Genomic DNA, 12,444 nt, shown 5'->3' on the forward strand with positions numbered 1-12,444 from the left:
CAACTCCATTAATTCCTTCACTTCGCCGAAAACATACATCAAATTAAATCGCAAAACGTTAAGGGCGGTGGTGATGGTCCTATAAGCACTTGGAATTGAGTGCTCACCATCTCCGATTTCATTAAAATTCATAGCCTTGCGAGCAATCCTCCATTAAGAAGCAAATTTTCTAGAAAGTAAAATAAGGCTCGGAGAATCAAAGCACGACCGACTTGAGAAGAACTAAAAACCCAAATCGCGAGCAATCCTCACCCCACATACACCGGCAAACACAAACAGTAACTGAAAAGAGCAAATAAAAAATCAAAAAGCCTCCGCAGCAGAGGAAGAATGAAAAAAATCAAGCAAAAAATTAGAGAAAAAATAAAAAGGGAAAAAAAAAGCATAGAGAAGAGAACTTACTTATCTTTTGGGGCTTGTGGCGATCCAACGGTGGACGCCGGCAATCGAGGTTTTTAACGTCAAACCTTTGCTTGGGGTTTTGTAGGTTTTGGTTGCTTTTTGGGAAAATCTAAACCAAATGATGGATAGAGGGTGTGGAAACCTATTGTGTGGAGGTGGTTTTGTGCCCGTCGGAGCACGGTGGTGGAACTCTCCAACCGGTGGCGGCCAGGGTTCGAAGAAGAAAAAGAAAAGAAAAAGGAAAAGAGATAACTAAAAAGAAAAAAAAAAAGGAAAAAAAGAATAAAATAATATCAAAATTTAAAAGAAAAATGTCATGTCAGCTGCGAAAAATTGAAAGCTTCAATTTGTGTAAACCGTTAGCAACGGCTTAAAAGTTAAAACTTCAAAAGCAATGAAAAGCCCAAAACAACAAGGGCTAAGACGTAATTTCCTTCCACAGTTTAAACGTCGCCGTCAAGGCACTCTATTCCACCAATCTAACCAGAAAACAGGGCCAGAAAAAAAAGTTTAAAGCAAAAGTTTTTGTTTTTTAAATTAAAACCCTAGAATTTGGGAAATTTTTTTTGGGGATTTGATGCTGAATTCGAAATGGTAGGAAATTCGCTTGCTGGATTACAAGATCACTTGAAATTGGCTAGAGAATACGCTCTTGAAGGCCTCTACGACACTTCAATTATTTTCTTCGATGGCGCCATTGCTCAGATCAACAAGTATTTTCCTTCCTCTTGTTACTTCGCTTTCGTTTTCTGTGATTTGATTCACAAAACTTTCTCCTTTACTTCTTTCGGCACTTAATGTTTGAATTTTTGTTCATTGATTTGATTCACAATTAAGTTAGTTAGACACTTAGACTGTTGATTAGTTCTAGAAAAACTGTTTGTTTAATTTGATTCATGTATATATCTTTTTAATATTAAGTATTCTAAGAAAAATAGTTGTTAACTTAATCAGCTGAGTTTCTTTTTTTTATATATATATATGTTGCCTGTTATAGCAAAACACTTATATATATATTTATTAATCTTCATTTTATTGGGGCTTACTTCTTTATCGCTTTCAAAATCTTGAATTCTATGTAATATAATTTTTTTATTCTTTTGAGTACTTTTTTTTTTATCTTTATGATTTATGTTGCATCATGTCAGTGTTATACACGAAATAAATGGAAAACGCAATTAACATGAATCAGAATAAGCATTGTTATATGTTTGTTACTGAATTAAAAGAAATTAGCTTTTTAGCTATTCTTTTGAGTTATTACTCTAAAATTATTCATTTTTTTATGCGTTTAGGCATCTAAACACACTTGATGACCCGTTAATTCGATCCAAATGGATGAATGTGAAGAAAGCACTGTCTGAGGAGACAGAAGTTGTGAAGCAATTGGATGCTGAGAGAAGGTCATTTAAGGAAGCTCCAAATGGGCGGCGTCCTTCTTCACCACCGATTCATGCAAAATCATCTTTTGTGTTTCAACCTCTTGATGAGTACCCAACTTCATCGGGTGCTCCAATGGATGATCCTGATGTGTGGAGGCCTCCAAGTCGGGACACATCAACTAGAAGACCTGCTAGGGGTGGTCAAGCGGGAATGAGAAAGTCTCCCCAAGATGGGATTTCGGGTCGTGGTAATACTAGAACAGCTGCAACTGGACGTGGTGCTAAGGCTGGTGCTTCAAGTAGAACTAACACGGGGGTCAGAGGATCTACCACTGGAAAAAAGGGTACTGGTTCTGGGAAATCTAGCAAAGGCGATTCGGCAGTAAGTTCTAGTTGGAAAAAAAGACCCAATTCTTATCTATGCTATATTTGACTTACTGCTATCTTTTGAGTTGGAAATTTCAATATAAAGCTTAAGTTCTTAACATATTTAAGTTCACTTGTCATTCACATCCCCATGTACTATTAATATCTTAAATGTAATTCTAAATACTTGTAATGACATAAAATATTTTTGCTAATCTGAAGTTAAATTATTTTAGTTTGATATTCTCAAAGTTTTGGTGTTTGACTTGTTTGTGCATTTTTTTAGAATGGTGATGCTGAAGATGGAAAGTTGAAGAGGTCACAGTATGAGGGGCCTGATCCAGATTTAGCTGAAATGCTGGAAAGGGATGTCTTAGAAACCACTCCTGGAGTGCGGTGGGATGATGTTGCTGGTTTGACTGAAGCAAAAAGGCTTTTAGAGGAAGCTGTTGTTCTTCCTCTATGGATGCCTGAGTATTTTCAGGTACTTGCCATAGTTGCAGCTGAATTACCATGAAGTTTGGTTTTGTAGAGGGCATATGATATTGCCAGATGTTTTCTTGTTTCTGTCACATATTACAGCGTATTGTAAATACTAAATATGTTACTTATGAATCTATCAGTTTGATTTTGCATTCAATAAAGGAATGTAAAAACAGCAATCTAGTGTAAGTTCTATTCATATGTTTCTAGGGGAAATGGCAAAGTCATTAGTAGAGTTCTGTTTCCACAATTCTAGAAAATTAGAAGAAGTAACTTTCTGCATATTTTCCTGCCACATCAAAATATGTTTATTAATGTGAGTTGTCAGACCAGATGTGTTATATAGTATCTTTTTGTCTTTAGGGAATTAGGAGACCATGGAAAGGTGTTCTTATGTTTGGCCCTCCTGGAACTGGCAAAACGCTCCTGGCTAAAGCAGTTGCCACTGAGTGCGGAACAACTTTTTTCAATGTTTCTTCTGCTACTTTAGCCTCAAAGTGGCGTGGGGAGAGTGAACGCATGGTTCGGTGCTTGTTTGATCTTGCAAGAGCTTATGCACCCAGTACAATTTTTATTGATGAGATTGACTCTCTTTGCAATGCCCGTGGGTAAGTTTGCTGCCTGTTGCTGTAGAGTTTGGCCGTTAGCTTTGATTTATTCTTGACAATTAGAAGTCATATATGCATATGCATATTCTTTCTAGCATGAAAGGAGAAGGGGGACTTGTATGTGCTGATATTTTAATTTTATCTTGATAATTCATGATTGATAGACATTCTTCCTTTTTCTCTAGATATTCATTCGTTCATTTACTTATGCATTAACCAACACACTCTCTTCCTCCTGCTTTACGGCATTAGTTTCTCTATACTGTTAAATGAAGTCATGGTTCTGTGCCCACAGATTTATTCTTCGCTAAATGTTCTCTGAAACTTGACTTTGATGCAATATTCTCGTTTAGGGCTTCTGGTGAGCATGAGTCATCTAGGAGGGTTAAATCCGAACTTCTTGTTCAGGTAGATGGTGTAAATAATACTGGCACAAACGAAGATGGTAGCCGTAAGATTGTGATGGTTTTGGCTGCAACTAACTTCCCATGGGACATAGATGAGGCTCTCAGGTAGGTCTTTTTATGTTTGATGTGTTTAGGTTTTGTCTTTTTGGTTCTTCTCAATGATTGGATCAGTCAAGTTACAAGGTCAAACTTGTTGTCTCATTGTACTTCTTCGTGCAATGTAGGAGGCGACTGGAAAAGCGTATTTACATTCCTCTGCCTAATTTTGAGAGTCGTAAGGAGCTTATTCGGATCAATTTAAAAACAGTCGAGGTAATTTACTCTTCACTAATCTATGAATCATCTTTTGTTATTTTTTGAGGCTTTTGTGACTTTTGTTATGCCGCATTTCATTTGTTTGTATGTTAGCTATAAGTTATTCACATGATATGATGGAATAAAAATCCAGCTTTTGGTTGCCTCTTGGAGCCAAATAAAGTCTGTGTATATATATATATGTATGTATGTATGTTGTGTTCTATGTGATGATACTAGTAGTAAATTGGGCAGGTGGCTGCTGATGTGGATATTGATGAAGTGGCTCGTCGAACAGAGGGATACAGTGGGGATGATCTCACAAATGTTTGTCGCGACGCTTCCTTGAACGGCATGAGACGAAAAATAGCAGGAAAGACACGAGATGAGATCAAGAACATGTCGAAAGATGAGATTTCAAAAGACCCTGTTGCAATGTGTGACTTCGAAGAAGCCTTGGCGAAAGTCCAGCGAAGTGTTTCACAAGCCGATATCGAGAAACACGAAAAATGGTTTTCGGAATTCGGATCTGCATAAACAAATTCCTAAACCCTTTGATTTTTCTTTCTCGAGAACAATATATTGTTTTTGTTTGGTTTTGTGATATACATGCATCGGAAGAAAGGGTGTTCCAATTCATTGTTATTTCTTAGTTTTCTCGGCATTTGATTTGTTCCTTAAAAAATGGTTGATTGGTTGTAATTTTAGTGTTCAAGAAAGTTATTACAGTGTTGTGCGATTTGTTTGTTTAATCTTTGTCGCGGAAACCTTATCATTGTTATCAAATTTTATCAGTAAACTGTTTCCTTCAGTGAAATCCTATATATTTATTATTTATATTAAGCTTGAGTACTATTATTTGAATTTGAGTAAGACATTGAAATTGCCAAATGTTTTAATTCCAGTTGTAATTTAATTAAATTACAGTAGCTCGGATATCAATTTAATCAGGAAATAACAAAATTTCTTTCTTTTACAAAGTAATATATATTATTTTAATGGTGTTTTATCTTTTTATATATTGTATAAAATCTATAAAAGTCAATTTAAAAAAATCCAAGATTTTAAAGTATGCGACAATGGTATCCAAGGATAACTCGAATGATCTTACGAATTTTTTAATATAGATTTGATTTTAATTATGATGATTTTAAGCAAACAAGTCGTTGTAGTATAGTGGTGAGTATTCCCGCCTGTCACGCGGGCGACCCGGGTTCGATCCCCGGCAACGGCGGTTTTTATTTTTAATTTCAGTATTTTCGAGTCTTACGTTTTAACAAGTTTGTATTTGCAGCATACTACTCTTCGTTTCTTTCTAGATTCTAAGTTCCTTCCAGAAAAAACCCTTGTATTGGTTACTTTCTTCCTCACTTCTTGGCTAATATTTTGTTGATCTTATAGTAAGCAATGAGTCGTATGCTTTGTAATTGTCATCCCGATGGGTCCTCTGCATTAGAAACCTTGTAGAATTTCACCGATCATGGATTCAACACTGCAGTTCATTCTGTAGCAAACTAATTTATAGTTTGTTAGTGTAATGAAGCTGATTGTGATTACCCTCCAGTGTCGTGACAATGAGGCATCATAAAAGTCAAGCCTTGATTAAACCATGTCACCAAGAGAGTGCTTGAGGGTCTTAGAATCACATTGTCATAGTAGCTTCGGGTTGACTTCCTTGTGGACTACTAGGAGTGCAGAAGAGATGCTGGAACTCACAATCTTTTGGCTTGAAAAAAATTTAAACTTAATTCAAATTTAGCAATATTCAACTCATGTTTTTATATTATTAAATTAAATTATTACCCTTAATATATATGTTAATCCTAGGATTGATTATCTGATCGAGTTTGAGTTCAAGGCTAAGTAAAATAATTGATAAACAAGCTTAATCAAATTCCAATTTAAAAATAGATGTTCAATAAAATTCGAATCGAGTATTAAACTCTAAATTTCTAGTCAAGCTCGACTCGATTGCACCTGATTCTAGCATTATTATATCAAAATAAAAAGGAACAAAAACTCCTCATTATATTAAAAGTTCCATATATATATATTTTAAATTTAATCATAATTTATTCCGCCCAGATAATATCACTCTATTACATGAAAAAGAAAAGGTATCCGGAAAATGGTAAATTTGCAATAATGTCCAAGTCAAGTGTTAGAGTGGAGAGCACAAAAAGTGTGGAAGGCAGATTGAGATTTACGAGCAGCATCAGAGTGGAAAAATCTCAAAAAATCATGGAAATCAAAGGGCTTAAACATCAATGGATGTTCTTCATCAACCAACTCTTCTGGTGCCTTTATTATATACCCTTTTTTCGGGTTCGAAAATAACCCGAACGAGTATCTCGGTTCGTTTCCCTTCATCATCACTCGATGATACGGAGTGTGTAACCTGCCATTTAACCATGCCTGCATCAACATTAAACTCGTTACACAAATCTTCAGAGATGGTGATGATTTTCAAGCAGGGGTGGCGTTAAGGCAAACAGGCAAGGGCCTTGGTCTTCCCTTAAATGGGAAAATTTTAGTTTTTACCCTCTAAAATATATAAAAGTATAAATTTGTATATAGTAAAATTATACTTTGGTCCCTCCAAAAATGATAAAGTTTGATTTAATCATTTAAAAATTATAAAGATATTAACTAATATAATGATGAAATTGCATTTTAGCTCTTATAAAAATAAAAATATATAATTTAATTCCGGTCTCTCCAAATATTTTTCCGACTTTGGCCCTATTTTTAAAATTATACCTTCATAACAGAGCGAGACAATAACAAAACCAAGGGTGGACCGTAATGAAGCCCCCCAAATATTTTGAAAATTTCATTTTTCCTTTGAAATTTGTTGAAGATTTTCATTATGTCTTTTAATTTTTCTTTTTAAAAACTTTAATTAGACCCACAATTTTTTTAAAAAATTCATTAAACTCCTAAAATTTTTAAAAATTTTAATTAACCCGAAAACTTAATCCCAAGATCCATTAATGAACAAACCAGACCATACCAACTGCCTCGATCCCACTCCATTATCATCTGATTTTTATATTAAAGTTATTCAAAAAAAAGAACTTACAAAGAGAGAATCCCCAATGAAGACAGTTAAAGAATGGGGTTTAGCAGTGATCCATTCACCATTTTTGAGTTGAATTTCCAATCCCTGAATGCCTTGGCATAAAACAGTGACAATGTTCTTATCAGTGTGATCTCTTGACCCTAGCTTTTTCTCACTTGTATTTGGTGGCTTGTATTTCATGGCCCTCAAAAGATATTTAGTTGAATTCATGTGTTCTTCCATGTATTTTTCGATCCCAAAACTTTCCAATATCATCCTCCTTACCACCCTGTCCAACTCTGACAGTTGCTCTACCATCAATCCTATAAATCTATATATATAATATTCTTTAATTAGTGATCATAGATTTAAATATATTATCTAAATCATCGATATTTGAGGAGCCCGAGGCGGGCAAGAATTTGAAAATTTGTCATTAACCCTTTCAAAAACTTTTACTTAGGACCTCAATTTTTTTTAAAAAATTCGTTAGTTTCCTCAAAACTTTTCAATATTTTAATTAGATCCCTAATTTTTTTTGTTGAAAATTCTCAATAAACCTTAAATTTTTTGAAACCGACTCGCGAAACTCACAACCGTGACTTACAATAAATTCATAGAGATTAAAACATAAAAATCATTAAGTAAAAGGATTTTTATAATTTTAATTTTAATTACTAAAACTTGCAATAAATTGTGTCAAAAGAAATTGGGATAGTTTCCGCTTGAATGATTGATTTACTGTTTAATTAATATAATTTTATTTGAATATAAATATAAAATATTTTATTATTAATATTATTTTAAATAGTGAAATTAGCTTTTAACATGACTCTGCTTGACCTAATTCGGTTAGACAAGGAAATAAATAATAATAAGGCTTAATATAATATTTAGTACCTGAATTTGACACTTTTTCTTAATTTGGTACTTAAAACTTTTTTTGGCCCAATTTGGTACTTGAACTTGACACTTTTTCCTAATTTGATACCTAAACTTTTTTTTTGGCTCAATTTGGTACCTGAACTTGACATTTTTTTCCCTAATTTGGTACCTAAGCTTTTTTTTAGGTTTAATTTGGTACCTAAATTTATTAAATGTTATACAAATTACGCAAAACACTAACAATATTAATTTTTTTTTGTTATGCTACAAATTTATTGTCAGTATTAGAGGAAATTTATGTTAAAAAATATGTATTGAACTATGCTTAACAAATTTATATTAAATAAGAAAAAAAGGTTTTTTAAAACCCAAAATTAAAAGAAATTCATTTGTTTAAATTAATAAAATAATTAATTAATTAAATAAAACTGAAAGTAATTGAACATATAAAAGACAAAAAAAATATCATATCATCTGTCACATGTCAGTCATACATTGATTATTTTTACTATCTCATAAAAATAAAATAACATTGTTAGTATATTGAAAAAAATTGTAAAATATTTGACAAGTACAAAATACCAAATTAGGAAAAAGAGTCAAGTTCATATATCAAATTAGACTCTCAAAAAGTTTAAGCACCAACTTAAGAAAAAGTGTCAAGTTTTGTCTATAGCTACGATAAAACAACTAAAACCACGTCCATAACTATAGATTTAAATCGAAAAACGAACCTGAAACTTGTGTTTCCATGGGGCCAAAAGCTATTAGCGAGGGACTCGACATTTTCACCAATATCTGGATCTTCAATCCCTATGCTTTCATAAAGTGGTGCACTAGGATGGGGTGAAATATAGGCATGAGAGGGATTCTCCGACACATTCTTCATTTTGGTTTCTAACGGTAACTCGAAAAGCTCTTTCAAGCTTTCGAATACTGCTTTCCGGAGCTCCGATGAAGCCTTATCGTACGATGCCTCGAAGCAACCATACTCTTCGAGTGCTTGACGAACTTGGGTTTTCACTGAATCCCATTCTAAAGATCCTGGCTTTAGGTTTTGATTCGAAAAATCTATCACCGGAAGTTGAGTCGGAGTTTCGGAACCCATTTCACTTCTTCCTTTGATTAATCAAGTGTTTAATTATGCAAAGCATTTACACACATATAGACGTATATATTGAACAGTGTGCATGAGTTTACCTGTTTTTTTCTTTTTGTTTTAGGTTCTTGTAGGCCGGTGTAGGTGTTGGCAATATTTTTGCATGCTTGAATGTTTGCCGAACAGAATTAAAAAAGTTAAAATTTTAATTAGTCCCTGTATTTTGCATAGGTTGAGGATTTAGTCTTTATACTTTAAGTTGATATTTTTAGTCATTATACTTTTTAAAAATTGAAATTTTAGTCATAACCGAACATTAGCTGTTAAATCCATCTATTCCCAAAATCTTATGTGTCAAATATATTAGTACATGTGTAATACCATGTTAATTTATTGTTTTTGCGTAATACTCATAAAAAGCCATTTTGTTTCAGTAAATAGATTTAACGACTATTGTTTGAGATAAGAATGAAATCTAAAATTTGAAAAAGTATAGGACTAATTATAATCAAATTGGAGAATAGAAATTAAATCCACAACTAATGCATAATGCGATACTCATAACATAATTTGAACCTAATATATTTAACTACTACTGTTTTAGTTAGGATTGAAATTTCAAATTTTAAAAAATATAAATACTAAAATTGATCAAATTAGAGTACTTACCTAACTGATAACAAAATTTGATCTCAAAAAAGATCTATACTATCCATTTCCATTCGTATTTTTTTCTTTAACATTAATTTTATTATAGGTTATTATCATATCTGCTCTTTTTAAAACAACGTCTAAAACTATTTAGAGCCCCTCTCCAACTCTTGAATAAGAGAATAATACGTTTCAGCACACTTGAACCCATGTCTTTCTATTCTGACAACAATATTGATGCCAATTAAACTAAAATTCAATAAATTCCATTAAGATGTTAAGGCATGTGCAAGTGATAAAAGAAATTTTCAACTATAATTGCTCCTTTGAGAGACTCGAATTTATTCTCTTTAATCACGTAGATACAAATATTGCAATCAACGTTGCCGCGGGTTGAATTTGGTTTGCCGCTGCCGTTTTGGCGGATATTTTTCGGTAAACGCAAAGCCTGCTTTTTGTTGTTTCCCTTGGGTCTTTTAAAGGCTTTAGGTTGTATACCTTTAGTTCAATGTATTAGTAATAAATTTAATTTAATATATTTATTAAAGCAATGTTTTGTATTTTTTTTGGTGAATTACAATAATAGGGTAAAATCCAAACAATTAATGCGATTAGCGCGACTCGAATCCAGACCATATTAGGGTGAACATCCTTGACTATTAGGCCATCACATGAGGTTCAATATTTTGTATTTTTTATTCTGATCGAGTTTGAAGATTAAATAAATCATTAAATGATATTAAAGATATGTTTAGATGAAAGATTTGTATGAGATATTTTATTTATATCAAGGTTTTTAAATTTTAAAAATAAATTTACTTGTTTGGATAAAAATATTGGAGGATTTCAAAATTCGTGGGTAATTTCAAGAAGAGATTTCATTAGTTCAATTTCTTTTTTCAAATTCTAACTAAATCGGTGAAAGTACTTGTTATATCAAGACTACTTTAAATAAATCTCTATACTATTACATGGATTAATTTAATTCTTATTTTAGTAAAAAGAACCGAACAAATTTCATAAAATTAACGCTTACCGTTTAAAAATGATAAATTATTTTTTAATTGCAGTTCAATTCCAAACAAAAAATTTCATTTGTAGAAATATAAAAATTTTATAAGTATTAATTCTATTAAACATGTTAACTTTATTAAAATTTAATCTTATTTAATTCTTTTTAATAATATAAAGACTAAATTAATCTATTAATTTAATATTTCATCATTTGAAATATAGTAATAATATTATATTAAACAATTTAAAAGCATAAATATCCAATTAAAAATATATTTTTATATTACATCAATGAAATATGATATTCTTTTTCTATTAATGAGGAAAAAATTAAAAACAAAAATCTTAAATGTAATTGAAGATGGGAACTTCAACTTTCAATGGCGAAAACAAAAAAAATGCAAACTTCGTTATTATCGTAATGAAAACTCTTGAAAATAATTAAAATCAATCATTGGTTTTAATTATTTATCTAACTAGTATGGTCTTTGACTCGCGCTTCGCATTACATTAATTATTTGTTAGATTAAATTATAGAGATATGTTATATGTTACACCCTGAATAGTAAATCTTGCGGACCTCACAACGTACTCATAGGAGCTTGACACGTGCCCCCAATAGAACTAGCGACACTGTAATTTGTCTAGAATCGCTTTGACGATCTTACAGTTTCATAAGGAGTTACTTAACTAGAAGATCTTGGGTGTATAACCATCTACTCAACAACTTTTGCATCATGCACCACAAATGAGTTATCGTGAGATAATCTCACAAAGAGCACGCTATGACTAACTGTCCTCTTTAAAGACAGAACTTGAAATATCGCATGATAGTACTTGCCACAAAGGTTGATCCAACTATCATATGATCACAAGAGAGTTTTACTTACTTTTAAGAAATCTCTTCAGTGAGATCCACATAACAATCCTACCGAGGGGTAGTTAAATTGTCATGCCATCACAAGAGACCATTAATGGAGACTGCATGTCTTGTTTAGGGACCTCCTCCCACTACCTTCTCCCACTCAATCTTTTAAAAACATTCAAGATTTTTTTAATATTCAATTTCAATCATGAATGATCAATATATGTATGACAAGTACATGCGATATTCTTCTCTAAACTATATGGCATGCTTATCATATATATGCATGAACATACGTTTGCAGCCATATAAATATCATCATGCTTGTCTCATAAATAAAAGTATAAAATTTAAATGATTTGGACCAACCAAAGTTTCTATGATTCCATCCTAGAAAAGTAAAATTGAAAAATTATAAAATTCACCCAAAGCATACTTTGGGACTTCAATTTTGTCACCATGGGCTTCTATTATTGTACCGGTTCACGTTTTTGTCGTCGTCGTCTTTCCACCGCCATTTTCGCGTCGTCAACCTCCGCCTTCGGTCACCATCGGCCACCGCCACCAACCCTAGCCGTTGATCAACAATTAATCTTTCTTTACAGTTGGCATGTAACATCCCCGCTTAAAAAAAGAGAAGAAGAATATTTATGGTAGAAGTCCTTGAATAAATGATCTATAAATAAATAGTAATATAAGAAATTGTGATCGTTTTTAGAGAAAACTGTCAGACATGAAAACACAGATGATTATTAGTAGGAGTATAAGGTTAAGTTATAAATTTAGTATCGAGTTCAGTGACTAAATTGAATAAGTTAGAAAAGTATAGAGACTAAAGTGCAATTATCCTATTTTTATTTTGATGGAAAGGACTTAATGGCAAATTTTCCATTACTTTAAAAAATCAATGGTTTCATGATGGCTTTT

At 32.3% G+C, this 12,444-nt stretch overlaps 2 protein-coding genes and 1 non-coding gene across 3 annotated transcripts; 2 read left to right on the forward strand and 1 right to left on the reverse strand.

Moving 5' to 3' along the window:
• The first annotated feature begins 750 nt into the window (after window positions 1-750).
• Window positions 751-4,741, forward strand: LOC107891685 (katanin p60 ATPase-containing subunit A1-like). Its single transcript, NM_001326790.2, has 7 exons — window positions 751-1,115; window positions 1,698-2,166; window positions 2,437-2,634; window positions 2,997-3,241; window positions 3,595-3,753; window positions 3,873-3,960; window positions 4,198-4,741. The coding sequence occupies exons 1-7, from the start codon at window positions 994-996 to the stop codon at window positions 4,477-4,479; spliced, it is 1,563 nt and encodes a 520-aa protein (NP_001313719.2). The 5' UTR covers window positions 751-993; the 3' UTR covers window positions 4,480-4,741.
• A 363-nt stretch (window positions 4,742-5,104) lies between these two features.
• Window positions 5,105-5,176, forward strand: TRNAD-GUC (transfer RNA aspartic acid (anticodon GUC)). The gene has a single exon. It is a non-coding gene; the product is annotated as a tRNA-Asp (tRNA).
• An 811-nt stretch (window positions 5,177-5,987) lies between these two features.
• On the reverse strand, window positions 5,988-9,121 carry LOC107892919 (probable 2-oxoglutarate-dependent dioxygenase AOP1). The gene is made up of 3 exons (XM_016817938.2): window positions 8,623-9,121; window positions 7,025-7,334; window positions 5,988-6,357 (listed from the first exon to the last, which is right to left on the reverse strand). The coding sequence occupies exons 1-3, from the start codon at window positions 8,994-8,996 to the stop codon at window positions 6,097-6,099; spliced, it is 945 nt and encodes a 314-aa protein (XP_016673427.1). The 5' UTR covers window positions 8,997-9,121; the 3' UTR covers window positions 5,988-6,096.
• Between the last annotated feature and the right edge of the window lie 3,323 nt (window positions 9,122-12,444).

The sequence above is a fragment of the Gossypium hirsutum genome, chromosome D09 (genome assembly GCF_007990345.1).
Source record: "Gossypium hirsutum isolate 1008001.06 chromosome D09, Gossypium_hirsutum_v2.1, whole genome shotgun sequence".
Classification (NCBI taxonomy): Eukaryota; Viridiplantae; Streptophyta; class Magnoliopsida; order Malvales; family Malvaceae; genus Gossypium; species Gossypium hirsutum.

Bases quoted from the DNA above. Each gene is read 5' to 3' on its own strand.
- LOC107891685 (NM_001326790.2), top strand. From the start codon at position 994: ATGGTAGGAAATTCGCTTGCTGGATTACAAGATCACTTGAAATTGGCT. The intron at 3,242-3,594 runs GTAAGTTTGCTG...ATTCTCGTTTAG, and splicing joins TCTCTTTGCAATGCCCGTGG to GGCTTCTGGTGAGCATGAGT. The intron at 3,754-3,872 runs GTAGGTCTTTTT...CGTGCAATGTAG, and splicing joins GACATAGATGAGGCTCTCAG to GAGGCGACTGGAAAAGCGTA.
- LOC107892919 (XM_016817938.2), bottom strand. From the start codon at position 8,996: ATGGGTTCCGAAACTCCGACTCAACTTCCGGTGATAGATTTTTCGAAT. The intron at 7,335-8,622 runs GTTCGTTTTTCG...TTATATATATAG, and splicing joins CATGGAAACACAAGTTTCAG to ATTTATAGGATTGATGGTAG. The intron at 6,358-7,024 runs GTAAGTTCTTTT...ATGTTGATGCAG, and splicing joins TCATTGGGGATTCTCTCTTT to GCATGGTTAAATGGCAGGTT.